Source organism: Gouania willdenowi, chromosome 24 (assembly GCF_900634775.1).
Source record: "Gouania willdenowi chromosome 24, fGouWil2.1, whole genome shotgun sequence".
NCBI lineage: Eukaryota > Metazoa > Chordata > Actinopteri > Blenniiformes > Gobiesocidae > Gouania > Gouania willdenowi.
The window spans coordinates 17312046-17333473 of NC_041066.1; the positions used below are offsets into that span (position 1 = coordinate 17312046).

General features: G+C 36.8%; 1 protein-coding gene across 2 annotated transcripts; it reads left to right on the top strand.

The window, feature by feature from the left end:
- Window positions 1-496: 496 nt before the first annotated feature.
- Window positions 497-20878, top strand: LOC114457655 (adenylate cyclase type 3-like). Of its 2 annotated transcripts, XM_028439655.1 has the most exons (21): window positions 497-642; window positions 2384-5749; window positions 7115-7264; window positions 8943-9079; window positions 9164-9275; window positions 9474-9601; window positions 11732-11890; window positions 11977-12127; window positions 13332-13439; window positions 13520-13605; window positions 13675-13836; window positions 13909-13996; window positions 15125-15241; window positions 16659-16930; window positions 17008-17089; window positions 17178-17336; window positions 18525-18671; window positions 18826-18936; window positions 19810-19936; window positions 20015-20139; window positions 20235-20878. In XM_028439655.1, exons 2-21 carry the CDS (start codon window positions 5081-5083, stop codon window positions 20415-20417), a joined length of 3273 nt encoding a protein of 1090 aa, XP_028295456.1. In that variant the 5' UTR covers window positions 497-642; window positions 2384-5080; the 3' UTR covers window positions 20418-20878. The 2 variants fall into 2 exon arrangements, with proteins under 2 accessions (XP_028295456.1, XP_028295455.1); XM_028439654.1 differs by having other exon boundaries at window positions 8943-9275.
- The last annotated feature ends 550 nt before the right edge of the window (window positions 20879-21428 follow it).

The following is a 21428-nucleotide window of genomic DNA, read 5'->3' on the forward strand; positions in this document are numbered from 1 at the left end:
AAAAATTTGTAAAAAAAAAAAAAAAAAAAATTTAAAAAATATATTTTTTACAATCTTTACTGTTGCTAAATTACGTACTAAATGCTTGTCCATGTGGATCTTGTTGGGTTCTTTCTTTCTTACTTTGGACTCTATATTTTGTAATTTGCGCTATATAAATAAAGTTTAATTGAATTGAATTGAAATAACTTTCACTGTTTGCTTCCTCTTTTACCGTAAAGTAAGTTGAACCATTGCATATAGGATTTAAACCTTTTCATTTCTTCAAGGAAAACAAACACATCGTTCAAGTGTTTGAAAATATGCGCTACAAATGGGAGAAATAAGGAGTAATGGTTGACCTTGCGTTGCTCATATTGGATATTCCATTCAAGGAAGTAGAGGGGTGGAACTGGTTATACAGGAGTCCAGGTTTGCTATAAAGGTGCTGGTGAACTTTTTTAACTGAGCTAACATTTATCTATTTAATCGAAATCTGTATATTATTGTTCAAAAATTGTCATTAAAGGGTTGTTTGGATAAAAAAAGATGAGTTCAATGAGAGTCAACGCCCCTCTTTTACAACATGATGAATTTCCTGTGAAATGAAGAGAGGCGGGGCGGTGATACTAAAAACTATTGAGGAAGTCATGGCTGAGACAGGTAAGAATTTTAAGTCAAAACTCGAAGAAAAAGTTAATTCAGGGTAAATTATTAGAAACAAATCGTTGGATACTAATAATGCAGCTTCTGGAACCATTGTTTACATTGTTTTTAAAGTAACAACAGTGTTTCTGTGGCTGCATGAGTTCTTTACATTTTAATAACTTTGTTTATCTTTTTTTGTTATAAAGTATTAAAGACTGGACTGCAATGAACCTAACTTGTTTTTTGACTGCTAACTACAAGTTATATATTTTTTTAACTATTAAAATCACTTTTTTTTTTTTTTTTAAAGTTCAGACATCTCAGGACATGTGGTTTTAAAAATATTTCTGTAGGTTATTAAGAGAATAACAGAAATGTTTTATGCTTAATGGTTTATAATGTATATTTGAAAGTGATTTGGTTTTACTATAAAAGATATGAGTTTGAAACTGGTCATTTGATTAGAGCCTTGGTTCCCAAAGTGGGGTACGGGTACCCTTAGGCCCAGGGGTACGCAAATTGACATAGGGGGTACATTAATACAATTAAGAAAATTACACATTTGCCTATTTAAAATTAAGATAAGATGTTTTCTTGTGTGCTTACAGATTATTATTATTTATTATATATATTGTTCCTCAACAGGCTAGGTAATATTCTGTCAAATGTCACTGTAGGGCTGTGTTTTATATGACATTACATTATTATGTTTTTTTAAGTGTGCAGGAGTAGGGGGTACGTATCTTCAGGTTAAATGTCTGAAGGGGTACGGGACTGTGGAATGTTTGGGAACCACTGTTTTAAATTGAACAGTTTAAAACTGGTCATTTGATTAAGGCATAAATGAATTAAGGCCAGAAATTTACACGTTTACACATTTACACATTTAAACATGAACTTCATGACATAGAATGGAATAGAATAGAATACACCTTTATTAATCCCCAAAGGGGAACTTCACATTTGCAGCAACACAGTAGGCCTATATATACACAGTATAAGAGCAGAGATTAAGAACAAAAGTAAATAAAAATACTAACATAGGATAACAGTGCAAAAGATGTAAACATACATAACTAGAATATTTGCATTTCCTGAAGAAAATGCAAGTGAGGATGCAGGTGCAAGCCCGTGTCACACAGCATTAGCGCAGCATTCATATTAACATAACTTCACATTAGCCTTACATTAGCACGAACCTAGCGATACAACTTTTTCATTTCCGATATGCTTCCGATATTGCAGCCTTGTGTATCGGCCGATACCGATATTGATCCGATATCAGCATGAATCATACATACTTTTATTACTTTATTTTTTTTTTTTAAATAAAAAAATAATCATTACTTATTTTGTAGTGTGGAATGTTAGAAAAGGCTTGATCAAGTGATAAACTCAAACAGAGAACAATAGTCAGCAACAGTAGGTATGAGAAAAACTGACCCATTTATTATTAACCAATTGGTTACATAAATTTTAACCTTCAACTTAATATTTACAGTATCCTACAATTTAATAAAATTAAAAAAAAAAAGATAAGAGAAAACAAATTGAAAATTTGAATACGATATTCATTTTCAGGCTGATATCGGATCAGGACACCCTAGAAAAAAGTGGAAATGGATTGAAATTAGAAAAATAACAACAATAGCAGAAAGAAAGAAACATGTTAATGTCAATAATTAATGTGTTTGAAACAATTGTAGCTTGTTTACATTTACAGGAATCTGAATCCTTCCACTCTCTTTTTCTTTAGGTGTTCCCGTGGTGCTGAAACATGTCCTCAGATGTACAGCAGCAGGCTTTGTGTTCGGGCAAGTGGCATTATTTGCTGTGTTTCAACCATCGCTGGTTGATCAAGCCATGCTGGGGGCAGCTTCTTTAGCTGCTGCCCAAGCCGGTTCCACTGGTATAGCTGTGGTGGCAGCATGCCTTATGTTCACTTCTGCGATCTTATCTTTGGGAAGTGGTTTCCTGCTCGCCGCCTTGGATCTGAAGCTGCTGACTAAAGCCGGGACGAACCTTCCGTGGGTCACCGAGGTCACAGCAGGAGCTTCTGTGGTCGTGGGCTCCGTCTCAGTCGGACTGCTGCTGAACATTTTCCCAATATGGATCTACATTTCAGGACAAGTCGTCTTGGTCCTTATTGTCTACGCATACTCTGATATCAGCGACATGACCAAAGCTTTGTTGATTATTTTCACTACATTATACATGACCATAACCTGTGGAAGGATGGGTGTCATTTTTGGATTCCTCAGCTTGATTTTGATCATCGTTTTAATTTTTGGGATTCGCATGACTCTGCCACAGATTTTCAGACAGATGCCTCAGTCTAAATCTGGGTGCAAGTTGTTGGAGAGAATCTACTTCTACTCTATTTGTGTGGGGACTCAGGGCTTTTTCTTAGGCCTAGGTGTAAGTGCAACACAGGGTGGTTCATTGACGGAGCTAACCTCGGTGCTACAGTCAGTCCTGTGGGTGGTGTTCCTATCGGCGGGCTTACTGGGAGCAGCCCTGGGAATCGTGGCCATGGTCGGGCTCGGGCCAGAGGCTGCTGAGAAATTATCAGTGGGAGCTGCTCTAGTATCGTACGTAGCCTTGAGAGTCATTTCTTTTTGGGGCGTTTTACTGGGGACTCGAGGCAGCACAGGTGGAATATTGGGGGTAGCTGCAGCTGCGGGGGTGTCACTCGGAGCTGCGAGCGTTGCAGCGAAACAAGCATTCGGGTCGAGAAATGTAACTTTGTTGAATTTTGCCTCGGTTGCCTTTGGTGTTCTTGTTGCCATCAAAGGTTTCCCTTTGAAGACATCTCCACTGACAGCCTCAGAGATTATAACTGTAACCCTCGTTGCTGTGGGGGCGTTTGTTCTGGGTGCACCAAAGAGTCCATTCCATACTAAAGTAAAGCTACAAAGGGGACTTCTCACTGGGGCAGAGCTAATTAAAGCTATCGGCATGGAGACGATCACCGTGGCAGCGGCTCCTATTGGAACAGGGGCACTCGGGGTTGCAGTGTTAGGCACGGCCTCACTGGGGCCACTGGGGTTTGTGGGAGTGTTGACGTCTGTGCTGCTGGCACTGGGAAGTGCTCTAAGTGGAATGATAGGAAAATCAAATCCTACTGTAAAGACACGCTCTGAGTGAATCCTAACTCTTATTTTCATGAAAAGAATGGAATTTTTTTTTTTAAATCCATAAGATGTGTGTTTGAAAAGTAATTTGTTGTTTTGGTGATAGTGCTGTTTTTTTTACATTTACATCGATAATAGAGCTGGGCAATTATCGTGATTCAAGATATATCAAGTTTTCTATTTTGGCGATGTAGAAAATGATAATATTGTCATATATTAAGATATATCTATATTTTTACAATCAGGCGGTACAAATAACATCATACAAGTATTGGAGTAGAGTAGAGTCAAACAGTGTTCTTTACAATTTTTCCATATTTCTCAGATATATATTTTATAGCTTATTTTGTATTAGCAGGTGTTGCTGTTTTCCTACAGTATATCTCAGAACAGCATATAAAGCAGAACTCACTCACACGTGCTGTCTCTTGGAGGAGAAAAAGCCAAAATTGTCTTCCTAGTTAGACTTTTTTGAGTTTAAAATAAAGATTATGAGAAAAAATATTGAGAGGTCCATATTGCCCAGCACTAATTGATAACTACTGTTTTTGTTTGTTGTTTTTTTTTTGTACAATTTATATGAATCAATTCTAGTACTTTGAACCTTTGCTGTGAATGTGACGCTGGAAATACTTTTTTTTTTTTTTTTTTTTTTTTTCTTCAATTTGGCATTTTTATATTGTGATAATGGAAATAAATAAATAGGTAAATAAAAGCAGTGTCTGTGCATTCATGCATTGCCTGATTGAGAGTAAAACAATGTGAAGCAGCGTTTCAAACTTAATGAGGCCTCATCATTGCTGTTGTCACACTCCCCCAGGGATGACTGTTAAGTCTGCAGGTACCGCAGTATCATCTTAGCAACACTAACAGAGGATTTGCTGAAAGCAACAGTGATGAGCATCACGGACTAAACTCTACCCTGAGAAGCCTGATTGATCCAGAGAAAGAATGAGGAATAATTTTCTTTTAATTACTACATTTTTTTTTTTTTTTTTTCTGATGGGAACCTATTTTGCTCCTGAGTGGTTGAACACTGGTGGTTTGACTTTGTGATTAATTAGTTTTTGTTTTGTAATAACATGAAGAGGATGGTTAAAAGGTAAGATTATTTTGGAATAGAAAATGCGAGGACATCATGGTTTAAATAATATGGATTCCCTTGAATGGATTTTTCTCTCCAGAAAAAACTATTTTTTGCACAGTTGAAAGACTGATGGCGTTATGGACCATAGAACATCTCCGTGGATACTATTTTTTTGCACTTTAGGATTTGAGTCCTCACCCAGTATTTCAACAGGATTGTTTTAATCGACAATATGTCTCTGAACCAAGTCCATGCAACAAGCATGGACTACTCTGTAGAATACACAGCCCAGGTTCTCAGTAACCCAGACCAGGAAAGTGGGCCCACACGTGAAGTGACAGTGACCCATCCTAGATGCTGCTACTGTCTACCACGGGCGGTGCGGCTCACCTTCAACCCTGAGTCGCTCGAGAGGATTTATCAGAACTACTTCCGTCGACAGAGACAGGAAAACCTGTTGATTTTGGCGTTATTTGCCGCCCTTTTTAACAGTTTCATCATTATCATGTGTGCAGTGTTGTACACTGACGACAAGATGGACATGGTGGTGGTGGCATCAGTGGGACTGGCTGCAGATATTTTGCTGTATCTGCTGTGCAGGTTCCAAAAACTCCCCAAATCCACTGTTTCACAAGGAGCAGTGCCATATATCCTGTGGCTGATGGTCAGCGTCCATGTTTTGTGTTACACGGGGTTGAACTACGAGAGGTTTTCTCAGGCCAGCGACTCTGTGGGATGGCAGGCGTTCTTCAGCTTCTCTAGTTTTCTGACTTTGCCCCTGAACCTGGTGCCTCTGGTGCTGCTCACAGCGCTCTCCTGTGGGATTCACACCCTGGTTCTCGGTGTGACCGTAGCTCAAAGGTTTGAGGATAACATGCAGGGGCCCATGCTAGTGAGACAGGTAACTATAGCCTATAATTACGGCCGGCCGATATATATTGATTCAAATAATAGTGATTATCATTTTGGCCATAATTGTGCAGCCCTACCGACTCTATAATAGTATGAAACAAATACAGTTTATAGGCAGATAGAGGTTGTTTTTGTTGTTGCAATTACTGTAATTTCAATTTATCTTTATTTAAAGCAGGTTTAGGAAGTCAATAAAAAATAATATATTTGTCAGACAAAATTTGTTGCTTTTTCAATGAATTTACAAAAACTCTGGAATTTCTTTGGATTTCTGATTGGTCAAAAAACAAAAAAAAAATCAAAGATCTGGATTCTCTTTGCGAAATATTATATATCAAATAGTAAATGATACACAAAATTAAAATCAAATTGTACATTTTTCTGCCAAGACATGAGTAAAAAGTCCACTTTATAAGTATCTAAGACAGGGTTTTTCAACCTTGGGGTCGTGACCCCTTGTGGTGTCACCGGGAATTTAAATGGGGTCACCTAAAATATCAAGTAAATAATTTAAAAAGTATATAAATAATATATATGATTGTTGTTCTTTTTCAAATTAAAACACAATCTTAAAGAGTTGTGTTCGATATTTTCACTTAATATAAATCTAGTTCAAATAAAATGCAACATAAAAATATTTGAGTTGCCGCAACTTGTCACTAATCCTGGCTACTCTGTATTTGTAATGCAGAATAACTAACATGATCAAAAACGTATTATAGAAGAAGAAGAAAAGTGTCTCTCGCCAAAAGTTTGTGATGTCAAAATGGGGTCACGACCCCAAAAAAGGATGGGAACCACTGGTCTAACGCAAAGCTTTCCGGGTGTTTCCTGCAATATGTGGACTATGCAATTCCATAGGACCCCATGAGCCACTAGGGGGCCCCAAACCTGAGAATAAAATGTATCTATCTTGGTCCCTAATATGTTTTTAAAAAATAAATAAGATTGATATAAACCACTATCTTAAGTTGTGGTTGGTGTTTTTGAGGCATAATTAAGTCCAAATTGTTGGACTTTGAAGTTATACAGTGTCAGATTATGGCATAATCTGACAGGTAATATGGGAATTATTGACATTCAGCAGTTCATGGATCATTTAATGGATTAGGAATCTGTCCACGTAGTTACACAAACTTTGTGGGCCCCCAAAGAGTAACTTGCAAGCTAGAAATGGCTCTGAGGCCTTTTCCACATCCTTTTTTATTTGATCTAATTGCACAGATATGCCTTAAGTCACTATATACGCAGACAGGCACAAAATGAGTTTTAATAGTTTATTAGTTTGAAATGACTTCTGCTCCAGGCCTGTGTGTGTAAAATATTAAATCTGATCATTTCTTCTTTTTCTCAGCTCTTCGCCAACATGATGCTGTACACGTGTGCAGTCATTGTAGGTGTGTTTGCTTACTACATGGCAGATAGAAAATACAGGACAGCATTTCTAGAAGCTCGTCAGTCACTCGAGGTTAAACTGACTCTGGAGGAGCAGAGCACCCAGCAAGTAAGGACAAACACACACACACACACACACAGGGACACATGCATACGGATCTTATAGCCACATTATAAAATAACAGTAATCAATATCTGTTCATTCGTTTTGTTTCTTTTCTGAATTACTTAAACCAGAAAAGAAACAGAAATTTAGGTTATAGTTTGAAGAAAAAACAACATGATGTTCACTGAAGTCAAATTATATAAAATATGAATAAGAAAAAATATGGGGGGGGGAAGAAAATGTGTATTCGTACGGTTGCTATGCGGACAACCCCTGGTGCTATTGGTACATTTACCGAAGTACACGTACGTAGCATCTTAGGGTTAGGTTATAACCCTATATCGCAACAATTTTTAGGTTTAGGGTTAGGGTTAGATTAGGTTTAATCTTAGTCACGTGACCTAAACTGGCCAATTACTGACCTACTATCACGTGACCTAAACTGGCCAATGAGTGGATAGAATGTTGGTATATTGATACGGCAACCATACGGATAGCCACTGCCCAAAAAAAAAAACACATGATGAAATTTGATGTCATTCACTTATACTGTACATTCACTCATGCACACAAACACTTTAGGCCAACCCTAACCCTAACCCTTTTTCAACAGAGCCATGCTAGCATGAGAACCTAATCATTTTTGATTCATTTTATCTAAATAGTCAAATAAAAATAACAGTAATTTGCTGTGATTGAATAATGAGCATCGGTGAATTTAAAAACCCATCAATGACAGTGGTGCCGTATTTAGGGACCTGATTAGCCTTTATTTAGCATTCTTACTACCTTAAGAATAATGCTCTTTTTGTCCCATTTCATATTTTATCTCCTTCAGGATTTATTTATCTTATTAACAACTTTGTAATGGGTAGACATGGATTTTTGTGTTTGTATGCAATAGTTTGTAAATCTGTATTACTTAACATGTAGGGGTGCCATATTTGTCATCGTACAATAAAATGAACAAAAACCTTACAAATCAGATTAGTGCACGCCTCTTTGCATACTCAATCAAATTTAAATAAATGTAACTTGACTTTATTCTGAAAGGTCACCGTCATGCTTAAACGTGACTATTTACGAAAGGCAGTGGCTATCCCTACAGTTGCCATATCAATATACAGACATTCTATCTGTAAGCAGTGCCCCTATTTGGCCAGTTCAGGTCACGTGATAAGTCAGTCATTGGCCAGTTTAGGTTGCATGACTAAGACTAAACCTTAGCCTAAACCTAAACCTAACCCTAACCCTGATCCTTAAAAATGTTGCGATATTGTCTTATAACCTAACCCTAACCCTAAACCTAACCTTAAGACGCTACCTACTTGTACTTCGGTAACCGTACCAAAAGTACCAGGGGTTGTATGTATGGCAACGGTACAAATAGACACTTTCTTTATGAAACAAAGACTCTTGAGTCTTCATTAAAGCCTAAAGTTGTTGTTTTCTACAGTGAATAAGCATTTGAAGACATGACATTGATTAAAAAAAAAAAAAAGTTATTCCCAAAGTGTTTAATCAGCAGAGGATGGAATTAAATAGCAACTGAAGCACATCAGATCACTTGACAGCATGTCTAACATTGACTGGGGATTAGTTTGATGTGGTCTCCACCCATGATTTACACAGATTGCTTGCTTGTTACTGTCAACCTATCTCTTCTCTGGTGTGTCCGTAGGAGGAATTACTTCTCTCTATTCTGCCCAAACATATTGCTGATGAGATGCTGGAGGGGATGAAGAACCAGGCCGATCAAGGCGACGTCCACCAGCAGCAGTTTAACACTATGTATATGTATCGCCATGAAAACGTCAGGTCAGGCCTTGAAATTCCTTTTGATAATTCACCCTACGAATGTTATTGGTCCCATTTAAATAGTTTTTTGGGGGTTTTTTGCAGCATCCTTTTTGCTGACATTGTGGGTTTCACCCAGCTGTCCTCAGCCTGCAGTGCCCAAGAGCTCGTAAAGCTGCTGAATGAGCTGTTTGCTCGCTTTGATAAACTCGCAGAGGTTAGTGTTTTCAGTGGTGATTCTATATAAAAAGCTGCAGAGCCAAACTTAACTCATTCTTGTTCTAGAATTTAGGTAATTTGTTTTTACTGTATTTCTATACAACTCATTGTTGAGATTTACCTGTAATTAGTGGTAGACTTAAAGATAAACTTCTTTTTTTCCAAATAATTTATTTAATGTTTTTTTCCCTTCCAGGACCATCACCAGCTAAGGATTAAGATTCTTGGAGACTGTTACTATTGCATCTGTGGTCTTCCTGACTTCAGAGAGGACCACGCTGCCTGCTCCATAAAGATGGGTTTAGCAATGGTAGAAGCTATCTCGTAAGTTATTCAATTCAACTATTCAACAAAGTCATCTCAATGCGTTTATCAAAATAGAAAGAAAAAACCCCACAAGATCCACATGTACAAGCATTTAGCGACAGTGGGAAGAAACAACTCCCTTTTAACAGGAAGAAATCTCCAGCAGAACCAGGTTCAGAGGTGGCAGCCATCTGCGTCGACTGGTTGGGGTTAGTGGACAGAAGGACCAACAGAACAGGATAGAGAGATAGAACATCAGAGTGTCTCAGACTAGTTGAGCCGTGAACCACAGATCAGGAACTGCCATCATCAGCTTCACGACACCTGAAACAGAGCAGAGAGAGAAGGAAGAGGAGAAGGCACTGACTGCAGAAAAACATGATACAGTATTATCAAGTCAGCCTGCCTTGGCCTTGGGCCTCACTCCCACTGGCCTAGTCAATACTTATTATAAAAGTGATGAATCTCTTCCCGTTTATTGGTAAGTTAACAGCGACTCAAAGGTCTGTAAATGCGGCCGTTCACAGACGAGCTCATGTTTGCTCTTGCGGTTAGGTTATGTTATGATTCAGTCCTGTTTATGCAAACTGTATATCATAACCAGCTACATCAGAATCTGAATCTCTTCCTGTTTATTGAACCAGTAAATGCGACCGTTTACAGACGAGCCCATGTCCGCTCTTGCGGTTAGGTTATCATATGATTCAGGTTATAGGACTGTTATTTCTAAAAGGCCATAAACTCTACTCTCCTCACGCCATAAAAAAAATTGTTTATATGACCAAAGTATTAAAAAAAAGAATCTGAGCTTCTATCCACTTTATTCCGTATTCCCTGAATGTTGTTGTAAGTTAGACACTAACATTGAGTTTGAGCAGTTTCTATGTATTTTGTATTCAGAATCAGAATCAGAATCAGAAATGTTTTTAATGGCCATGTACAGTTTTAAGGACAGTACAAGGAATTTGTCTTGGTAGTTGGTGCACAAAACAAACAACAAAAATAAAGAAAAAAAACAAAGAACAACCCAGCAACAATAATAATAATAATAATGATGAATATAAAGGATGAGGGATAAATAAAGGATAGATAGAGAATAAAGGATAAATAGGATAAATATATATATATATATATATACAGTGCAGCAGATAATGTCATCATGGAGGTGGTGATCGGGTGGGGGGGTGGGGGGGGGGTTCAGTGGGTGACTTGGGGTGTGTTCATGTGGATGGTGGCAGAGGGAAAGAAGCTGTTTTTGTGTCTGGAGCTTCTGGTCCTGATGGACCGAAACCTTCTTCCAGAAGGGAGGGAGAGATTGAAACAATGCCACTCATTGGTGGCAATTATTTTAATCAACAATTTTGGTAACAATTTTCTGTGACCAATTTATTTAAAATACCTTATTTTATCCTAAAGCGACCTTTAGCTTAGCTTGATGCTATGCTAACTACCAGAGAGAGATTTTGTGAGCTAAAGTTGATGCTGGTAAATGTGCTCCAAGAGAGAAAAAAAAGACGCCTGTCTTCAGTTTAATTTGTCCTAATTATATAATTTTAGATAATAAATGGGGGGAAAATGATTTGAAGACAGTGACAAAATTAGATTTTAACTTTTGAGCTCAAAACTAGCGTTGTAATGATTTCTCAAAGTCCTTAAATACCTCATTTACAAAAAAATGATCTAAAAATGTTCTCAGCTTTGCAGCATTGTACATTTTGAAAAAAATTTACAACGCTTCAATTTTAATTTTTAGGTTGACATCACATGTAGTGGAATCTTTTTGCAACAAATGTGCATTTAAAAAAAAAAAATCAACTTTGCATAATACATGCGTAATTAATTGTATTTTGTATACTTGTTTACAAATTGGTTGGTATTAAGTAATTGGTCTCAATTTCTGTTGTATACGTCAAATAAAAATCTAATCAAACAAAGGTGTATTTTACCCGATTACTCGATTAATTGATGATTGATGAGTCATGAGAGGGATCAACAGCAGTGCTAGGAGTATATTCATATCTAATGCATTAAAATTAGCATCAGCAATAATGCATCGTGGATATAGGCCTATGTATTATACCACATGGATATTTATTCAAGAACAAGTAGAAAAATGAAGAAGAGTAACTAACACTCTCATGTCTCCAGGTATGTGCGTGAAAAAACCAGGACTGAGGTGGACATGCGTGTAGGCGTTCACACTGGCACCGTGCTGGGAGGAGTCCTCGGCCAGAAGCGCTGGCAGTTTGACGTTTGGTCCACTGACGTCACCGTGGCTAATAAGATGGAGTCTGGGGGCATACCCGGGTACAGAGTCAGCTCAGCACAGAGAACCAAACCAAAGCCTTTATGAAAATTCTCTATTTGTTAAAATATTGTGTGTTACATAACAGGAAGGTACACATTTCCCAGTCCACAAAGGACAGTTTGCATGGGGAATTTGAACTTGAGCCTGGCAATGGGGGAGAGAGGTGTGAGTATCTACTGGAGAAAGGCATTAACACATACCTGGTCCTCATGCCTAAACCTACCACCAAAGGAAAAGTAAGTACACACTAGGGCTGGACGATATGGACCAAAACTTAGATCTCGTTATATTTGTCTCAAAATGGCGATATATGATATAACACTGAATATTTTTTACTATAAAGTCTCACCAGAAAGACAACTCTGGGTCTAATTTGCTGATGAAAAATGCCACATGTGCATTTATTAACGAAGAGCTGCGCAATATTGGCTTTAAGGGACAGCACGTGTGAGTGAGTTCTGTAGTATGGCTTGCTTAGGGGAAGGTCTGGATTAGGACCAGGGTTGGGGTCAATTATAATTGTAATTGCGTAATTGATCATTATTACAATTATGGCGTAAATATTATTATAAATGTAATTTTAAAGAATCTGTTGCTGTCGTAATTGTAATTAAATTGTAATTGAGTTCAGATAATTGGCTTTGTAATTTTAATTGCCATGAAAATTCTATAAAAATTGTCAATTATAATTTAACACAAAACTTGGGAACCATGTTACAGTTCTACGTACAGCTCTTCTAACCATATGTAGTTAACAATTGTTAAATTGTGTTTCGTATCAAGCTTTTTCATTAAAAAAAAAATTGAAATCGAGTGGTATACTGACACAAAAAAGGTTCAGACGCCCACACTAAAAATATTGAAACCTATATTTTCATTGATTAGGAAGTCTAACAAGGTAACCAATAGATAGGAAAGAAATTAGATGATAGATAGTAGTTTTTAGTGTATTTTACAGTTGATTTAGGATCCGTTATCATAAGAGATGCTAACACAAAGCTAACACAAGAGGAAGGTTAACTTTTATTAGGTCATTCATTTCAGGCTCAGTAATTGTGATTAATTGTAATTGGGAAAAATGCTGGTCACTGTAATCGTAATTGAATTATAATTGAAAACGTAATTGTAAATGAAAAATGTAATTGACTCCAACCTTGGTTAGGACACATTCAGCACTTAGCTTTTCATGCTGTTCTGAGAAGTAGTGAAAGCAGCGACTCCTAAAACCAGTATTTTAATCCAAAATAAGCTATAAAATACAAAATATATTATGAAAGGTGATATTGTTATATTCTATGTCGCCAAAATAGAAAACTCGATATATCTTGAGTTTCGATATACTGCCCAGGCCTAGTACACACACTACAGAAAACAGTTTAGAAATGAAAACATGCAATTTATGCAAAACTAACATGCGTTTTGCTACTTTTTATCTCACAGATACTCAGCACACTAACAAACCGAAACTCAAACCAATTGATCAACACTACAGCAACCAATGGGACCATAGTCTCACACCAGTCCACCCCTACAGAACCAAAACAGGAGGTGGATCTCAAAGATTTCTTGAAATATGCTGAATACAATGATTTTATATGCACAAGTGATAACAGTGTTCCTCCTCTTAGGTCTCTATGAGAAATAAAGTCGCCCAGGAACAGGTGATCAATAGAAGACTTCAGAAGGAGCTGCTGGAGAGAGAAACTCGGCAAATGTAAGTGAAGGCAGATCACCAAGGATATGCTGATGACGTTGTCTCACCTCTGATTTGTCCTTTACCCAGAATGAAGGATCATAAAATAAACCCTTTTTTACTGCAATTTGTTGACAAAAATCTGGAGGTGCACTATTCCTCAGAGAAGGAAAAGCGAAGTGGTGTAGCTTTCTGCTGCTGCATCGTAGTGCTCTTCTTCATCACAGCTATGGAGGTGTTCATCGACCCACTGTGAGTTAATGTATCTGTTTATGTTACGCCTATATAAAACTTTTACAGTTCATTGTGGACTTCTTGTTCTAGGTTGGTCGTAAACTACGTGACTCTGGGAATCGGAGAGTTGTTGCTGCTTGTCCTCACAATCTGCTCCCTGGCTGCTGTCTTTCCAAGGGTATGAAAGTTCAATAAAACTTTAAAGATGATCTGCTCTTGTGATAAATCAGGGGTGTTCAAATCATTTTTAGTTCATGAACCAAATACGGAGGAGTTTGATTTGAAGTGGGCCACAGATTTTATCTGGAAAACGAGTCATTTCAACATTATTGAGCCCTAATTTGCACTTCTACGTATACATGAAATACAAAACCAACAATTTCCATGCAATATGTGATAGATATCAGTCCCAACAGGGTCTTCACTTGTTTTTTATGAACAATTTTTATTTAATTAAGGGAAATGTAGTGTAATAATTTAAGGAAAATTAAAATATATCGTAAGAATATTTGGTTTTTTACAACAGTTCAATGTAAAAAATGACTTCAATCATGCGATATAAGCACCGGGAAAACTGTGAGCCCCTGAAAATATTGTCGAGATTCATTTACACAATGATTTACATTTTTTTCTGTAATTTTTGCTTTCTTCTGCGGACCAAATTGGATGATCCAAATGGCCGGATTGGGTCCTTGGGCCTTGTGTTTGACACTTATGTGATAAAAGAAACTCTAATAGTTTGAAAATGAGCCCATTTTCCCAAGCAATAACCTTTCCAACCACCGTGGAGGACTGAAAATAGATGATCTACTTTTGTGATAAATCAGGGGTGTTAAAATCATTTTTAGTTCAGGGGCCAAATATGGAGCAGTTTTATATCAGATTTCATGCTGGAAAATCAGTCATTTCAACATTATTGTGCCCTAGTTTGCACTTCTACGCATACATAAAATACAAAATAAGTAAGAAACCGACAATATCCAAGCAATAAGTGATAGATATCAGTCCAAATAGGATCTACACTTAAAATTTCCTTGATTTTGTGACCAATGTTTATTTAATTAAGGGAAATGTTATGCAATAATTTCAGTAAAATTAAAGGATATCGTAAGAATGTTTAGTTTTTTCAACAGTTTAACATTAAAAATGACTTCATTGCCAAAAATGACAGCCTTGAGTTTGACACGTGATGAATGAAACTCCAACAATTTGGAAACTAGCCTATTTTTCCAAACAATAACCGTTCACATCATCCTGGAGGACTGAAAATAAATCTGATTGTAAGTTTATTATATTGTTGTTGTAGATGTTCTCCAAGAAGCTGGTGTCCTTCTCTTTATGGATTGATCGCACTCGGTGGGCAAGAAACATATGGGCAATGGCAGCTATATTTGTCCTCACCATGGCTGTGATCGCTGACATGGTAGGATTGCACTTCATCGTGTTCCTCAAACTGTGTCTTAGTGCGTGTGTTTTCCCTTTATGTGTGTCTGAAATCCCGTTCCCTGCGGGCACCATTAGTCGTCTGTTGGTTCATCTGCCATGACCTCCTGGGAACAGCCTGCTACATGCACTGATGTCTTTGGGCTCTGACAAGCACAGAAGTGCTAAAGTGAGCACTCGTTTGCCATTTTAGTGGACATGTCGAAGGAATGCCACGTCATGCTTTTAAGACTGTTAAAGCAACTGCAGCTGCTTTTACATCTGGGCTGTGTTTGAAATCGCATACTGATGTCCTACTCATACTAAGTCTGACGTCAAAATGAGTACGTAGTGTGCATGCATTAGACAGTATGCAAAGATTGAGTACGTGAGAAATACCCGGATGTATGCAATATTGAGGACATTTTTGAAGTATGCATGGTGGGGACACTAGTCATACTCAACCACCCCATGATGCATTGCGAGTGGAACATAAAATTGTCCTAGGACCGGCTTCAAGCTAAAAATCAAACATCCCCTTTTAAAAATAAAAGCATCTCTTCTCGTCTTCCATTAGTTTTTGAAGTAACACTTTACTTGAAGTTTTATACATAAAGGCTGAGATCACGCTGTCATTAATATGACATGACACCTGTTATTAGCATGAAAAAGGTGTCATGAAGGCTGTCGTTAAATGTTGTTCGTTACTAGATCCCTCCACCTAACCCAAAAAATGCCAACATAGCTCCAAAGGTGTCATAATTCAGCGACTGACACTTAATGACAGCCTTCATGACACCTTGTTCATGCTAATGACAGATAATGACAATGTAATGTCAGCTCTATGTATAAAACTTCAAGTACAGTGTTACCAATTCTTAACCCTTTTGTAAATAAGGCTCCTGTTTTGAAGTTAACCGGAAGTAATGTCAGTAGCACAATGGCGGGTCTCCGAAAATCTCATGAAATGTGTTTTCCACGAGTTTTATGGATCAAATGACCAAATGTTGATATTCTATTTCGTCACTTTCTCACTTAAAATGCTTTCAGAACTTTCAAAGGTGGAGAATCAACAGAGATATATAGCCTCAGTGTGCTTAAGGGTTTGGTCATTGTAGGTACAAACTGTATCTTGGGAAACTTGGAAGTACACTTCAATGGGAACGATCATCATCCTAATCATTCTAACCATACTTATAGCATATACTAGACAGTATATACTCATTGAGATTGTAGTGTATAGTACGGAGTATACCATTTCCAACACAGCCCTCGACGAGAGAGAGAATTGGAGTAATGAATAGTAGTAGAGTAATTCAACAAATACTCCAATCAGACATGATCCATTGCACTCATTTTGAGACACATTTTCTTCTTCTTTCATCCTTGCTCACTTTGATCTTTTTTTGATCTTGCAGTTAAGTTGCGTACCTCCCACCCTCTGGGTCTTCAACAGCACTCACGGCCCCGTGTTGGAGTCCTTTGGCGACCGAGGCTGTGCAGAGAACCCAAAGCACTACAGTTTCATGGCGGTGATGTCACTCATTGCTACTATCATGCTGGTGCAGGTCAGCCACCTCATTAAACTGGGCCTCATGGTGTTGGTCGTCACAGCAACGGGGGCTGTCAACATCTACAGCTGGCGGGACATATACGATCTGTACGACTACATACAGTTTGCATCCTACAGGTAAGGAAGAACAGATTTGCTGCACAAAGGATGTGTTATGATAATCTATGATATAATCTCTTTATTTGCATCACAAGAACATCCATTGTTCCATCCAAGTACCTGATGACTATGATGGTTATAGTGATGATGATCAGCTTCTACGTCTTTGCACGCCATGTGAGTTATTTTGCTGATGTACAATGTCACTTTTTTAAGGCTTACCCTAAAGTGTAGCTGTTTGTTATGTGTGTGTTTTTGTCTGTAGTTGGAGCATCAGTCCAGAATGCTGTTTCTGTGGAAGATTGGCATTCGTGACCAAAAAGAGCGAGTGTTTGAGATGAGACGCTGGAATGAAGCGCTGGTCATTAATATGCTGCCAGAACATGTGGCAAAACACTTCCTGGGCTCAAAGAAAAGAGACGAGGTATCTCTTGAGTTTGTTTCATATGTTCAATATGATTTAGCTCGAACTTCCTGAGAATGATCACTATTATCATCATCATTAAAATATTAATGTATGAGCGTCGAGGTGAATTCACACTTTTCACAGATCTCAGAAAGAGTAGACTTGTTTATAGTTTTTAACATTTGATGTAAATGTAATGTAATTTGTATTTGCATATATATATCTATATATATATAGATATATATATAGATATAGCACTTTAAAAAGGCCCACAGGTGATCAAAGTGCTTTACAGAATAACACAACAATAAAAGTACAGATACCCCCCATTTCGTTCTATTTATTTATTTATTTTATTCAAACAGGTTACAATAACAAAAAAAACTAAATAAGTAAAATATATAAATTGCTGAGGCACAAATTAAAGAGACAACTCAATAAAAACATAGATAATCATACCTTGTTCGGGTATTGTTGGTGCAAATTTAGTTAACAAATGTGATATGCCGACCTCGGCTTACTTAACATTTACTTTAACATGCCTTATAATACAGTGATTCTCAATTAACATCCACTGTAAATAAATAACCAAACACATACATTTAAGCTATATTTCCAATAAATTAAAATATGGAGCAGTAAAAAAACCAGGGCAGTCGAAAACAAGGTTTATTCACACTATTATAACATTCAACATTCATTTCACTGAAGTGATGATTTTTTTTTTCAATCATATACCAAATTATTTCATCAAAATGAAAATTACAGAAGGATGTAAAAGTATATCATCTGACTTTTATTGTTAGTTTTGAAAACTGAACTCGTGCTCTCAGAGGTAGGATTCAAGAATTCACTATGAGATCAAAAAGTTTTTAGGATTTTGTTGTTTTTTGTCTGCGACCCAATGAAAATAAGTCTGCGACTCAACTTTGAGTTCCAACCCAGATGTTGAAAACATCTTTCGTAATATAAGTTTACAGTATGGTACATATGTAAGCAGCTATCTTCTAGTTTATTTTATAACCAAAGTTACTAACCAGGCAATCTCTGTTAAAGGTTCCACAGGAAAAAATGAAAATGTTGTGACTATTACTGCCATCTAGTGGTTTTGCACATAACTACTATTAAAGAGCTTAATTTTTAATATTCTTTGACTATTAAAAAAAAAATCTACTTCATTATCATCATGTCCCACGTGTTTTGCAGGAGCTGTACAGCCAGTCTTATGAGGAAATAGGTGTGATGTTTGCATCCATCCCCAACTTCTCTGACTTCTACACAGAAGAGGGCATCAACAATGGAGGCATTGAGTGTCTGAGGATTCTCAATGAAATCATCTCAGACTTTGATAGTGTGAGTTCTGGCACTGTGTGTACAAATGTATAAAATACACATCAAAATTACATCTAAATGGACGTAAGAATATCAACTTGGAACGCACTGTATTGATGTATTAAAATGAAATTGAATATGATTTATTTTTGCTTATTTCCTTTTTCTCTGTCAGTTATTAGACAGAGACGAGTTCCGGTGCATTACGAAAATCAAGACGATCGGAAGTACTTACATGGCTGCCTCAGGGCTGACTCCAGAAAGCAACACAAATGGATTTGGCAAGGTGGGAACTTTTTTTTAAATACTATTAATTAATAATACTTTTAAATACTATTGCAAATAATTAACACAAAAAAGAATAATTTTCACGGGCAAACTGTCATCGAAAATACACTGCATCTTTAAAAATATTAGAGGTGTCCTGATCGGTCCAATATCAGCCAGAAAACAAATATCGGATTTTATCGGACTGCATCTAAAATCAGCGATATAAGCGCTCCGATAAAATGTTCCGCTCCAGCACTTCTATCCATAGGTGACAATGGTTCACACTCCAACAAAGTAACCTACTGTTGCTGATTATTGTCCACTTGATCAAGCCTTTTCTAACATTCCACACTACGAAATAAGTAATAAAAGTATGTATGATTTGTGCTGATATTGTATCGGTCCAATATCTGTATTGGCCGATAAGCAAGGCTGCAATATCGGTATCATATCGGAAGTGAAAATGTTGTATCGGGACATCCCTAAAAAATATATGAAGTGAAGAAACAAAAAAAAAAAAAAAAAAAAAAAACAGGAAAGAACAAACATTGACAAAACAAAACAAAAAAGGGTGGAGGACGCAAAAGTTTTGATAAAAGACATACATACAAGGAAATCGGGGATTTAAAAAAAAGGGTAAGTACCTTTTTGTCACACATCTTCTGATGAAATTGTGTAATTGTAATCTATTTTCAGAGTAAATTTCATTCATTTTTTGTAAGTTACCTCTTATTTTTTTATGTTATTTTTTCATCATTATAAAGTTTGCTCTACTGTTCTCAGCCAAAGATTTATTTTGGGTTCAACAGCATCTGTTTATTCATCCAGAAAGGCTCCAAATATCACAAGATTAATTGTGAAAACCCCTAATTAATTATTCACTGTACAGCAAGAGTGTCAGTCACTGATTGAACGCTGGCAGCACCTCGGGGACTTGGCAGACTTTGCATTGGCAATGAAGGTCACCCTCGGAAACCTGAACAAACAGTCTTTCAACAACTTCATGCTAAGAATCGGTCAGTGTGTAACAGTTCTATTAGCCTTTAAGTCCATGTGTTAATGTTTTTCTTTTTTCTTTTGATGAACTCATGCAGGTCTGAATAAGGGAGGAGTTCTGGCTGGAGTTATTGGGGCTCGTAAACCTCATTATGATATCTGGGGCAACACAGTAAATGTTGCCAGTAGAATGGAGTCAACTGGAGTGATGGGCAACATCCAGGTCGCCATATATGTATAATTTAATAATATTCATGTTTTTTTTGGCTTTGTCTTGTTGAATACCCCTTTGACGTGTTTGTTCTGCTTTGCCTTCAGGTGGTGGAAGATTGCCACAATATCCTAAAGGAGTATGGCTTTCGCTTTGTGCGCAGAGGGCCGATATTTGTCAAAGGCAAGGGCGAGTTGCTAACGTATTTTATGAAAGGCAAAGACAAACTCAGTAACAAAGGTGGCCCAGGGACAAGTTTTCTCCCTCATCACGTTGGGGAACGTTTGTGACTGTTTTTCATCAAGTGGACTTCAATGATCGATCACACCCAGATAGGCTACAGTACACACTTTATTAGCTCTGTTATACGTGGCCTTCTTTCTAATTAAGTCAGATTTTAGACACACTAGTTGACGTAAAGCTTATGAAACTGAACTAGCAAAACAAAGCTGGTGAATTAGCATAAAACAATCTTTAAGGACAGACGTGTACTGTCATTCTGTGTATATTAATTTTGAATATACTTTATTTCTTTGTTTGAACACAATGTATAATTTTGCACTTAAAGATATCACTAGTAAAGTAAGACTGTACAGCAGCAAAGGTTCACTGTAAAAAGAATCTCTTTTTTTATTATTTGAATTAAAAAGATCTCATGGATTATGTTGAGGAACAATTATTTTGTCTGCAGGGGTCAAATACTATGGAGGTAGATGTGTGTCTTTATTATTCAATTAAAAAAAAAAAAAAACGTTTCAATAAAAGAAAAAAGTGTTCAAATGCAAAAACATATATGAATTTTTTTTTTCTTTTAACACTTTTTTTCTTTGATTTTTTTGGTTTATTTATTTATTGATTAATATAGACACACATCTACTTCCATAAAATACAGGGGTTGAAATACAGTACTTTTTAAAATGTTTCAAGAAATAACTGTACAAGTCAAAGTGGTTCAATTACTGAAAAAATAAAACTGAGAATGAAATATTGCATTATTGATGCTTGAGTTAATTAACAATGCCATTTTATGAAATAAAAAATAAATTGTATTTACTTAAATTGTTGTTAGTATGGTGGTATTTTTTATTTTATTTTATTATTATTTTTCTTGTAGACGCTTTGACAAATGTCAGTGCCCAATCCTTTCACGGGCCTGATAGTTTCGGATCCTTTCAACGCATGCGCGAAACGCATCTTCATCCGGTCGGCCTATTTTTTAAAAAGTTGAAACCCTGCTATTTAAGAAGAATTAGAAATGTATGTTTTTAGTGAATTGCAATTTATTTTGTTTTTTTATCTTA

Bases quoted from the DNA above. Each gene is read 5' to 3' on its own strand.
- LOC114457655 (XM_028439654.1), top strand. From the start codon at position 5,081: ATGTCTCTGAACCAAGTCCATGCAACAAGCATGGACTACTCTGTAGAA. The intron at 11,891-11,976 runs GTACAGAGTCAG...GTTACATAACAG, and splicing joins GAGTCTGGGGGCATACCCGG to GAAGGTACACATTTCCCAGT. The intron at 15,242-16,658 runs GTAGGATTGCAC...TTGATCTTGCAG, and splicing joins TGGCTGTGATCGCTGACATG to TTAAGTTGCGTACCTCCCAC.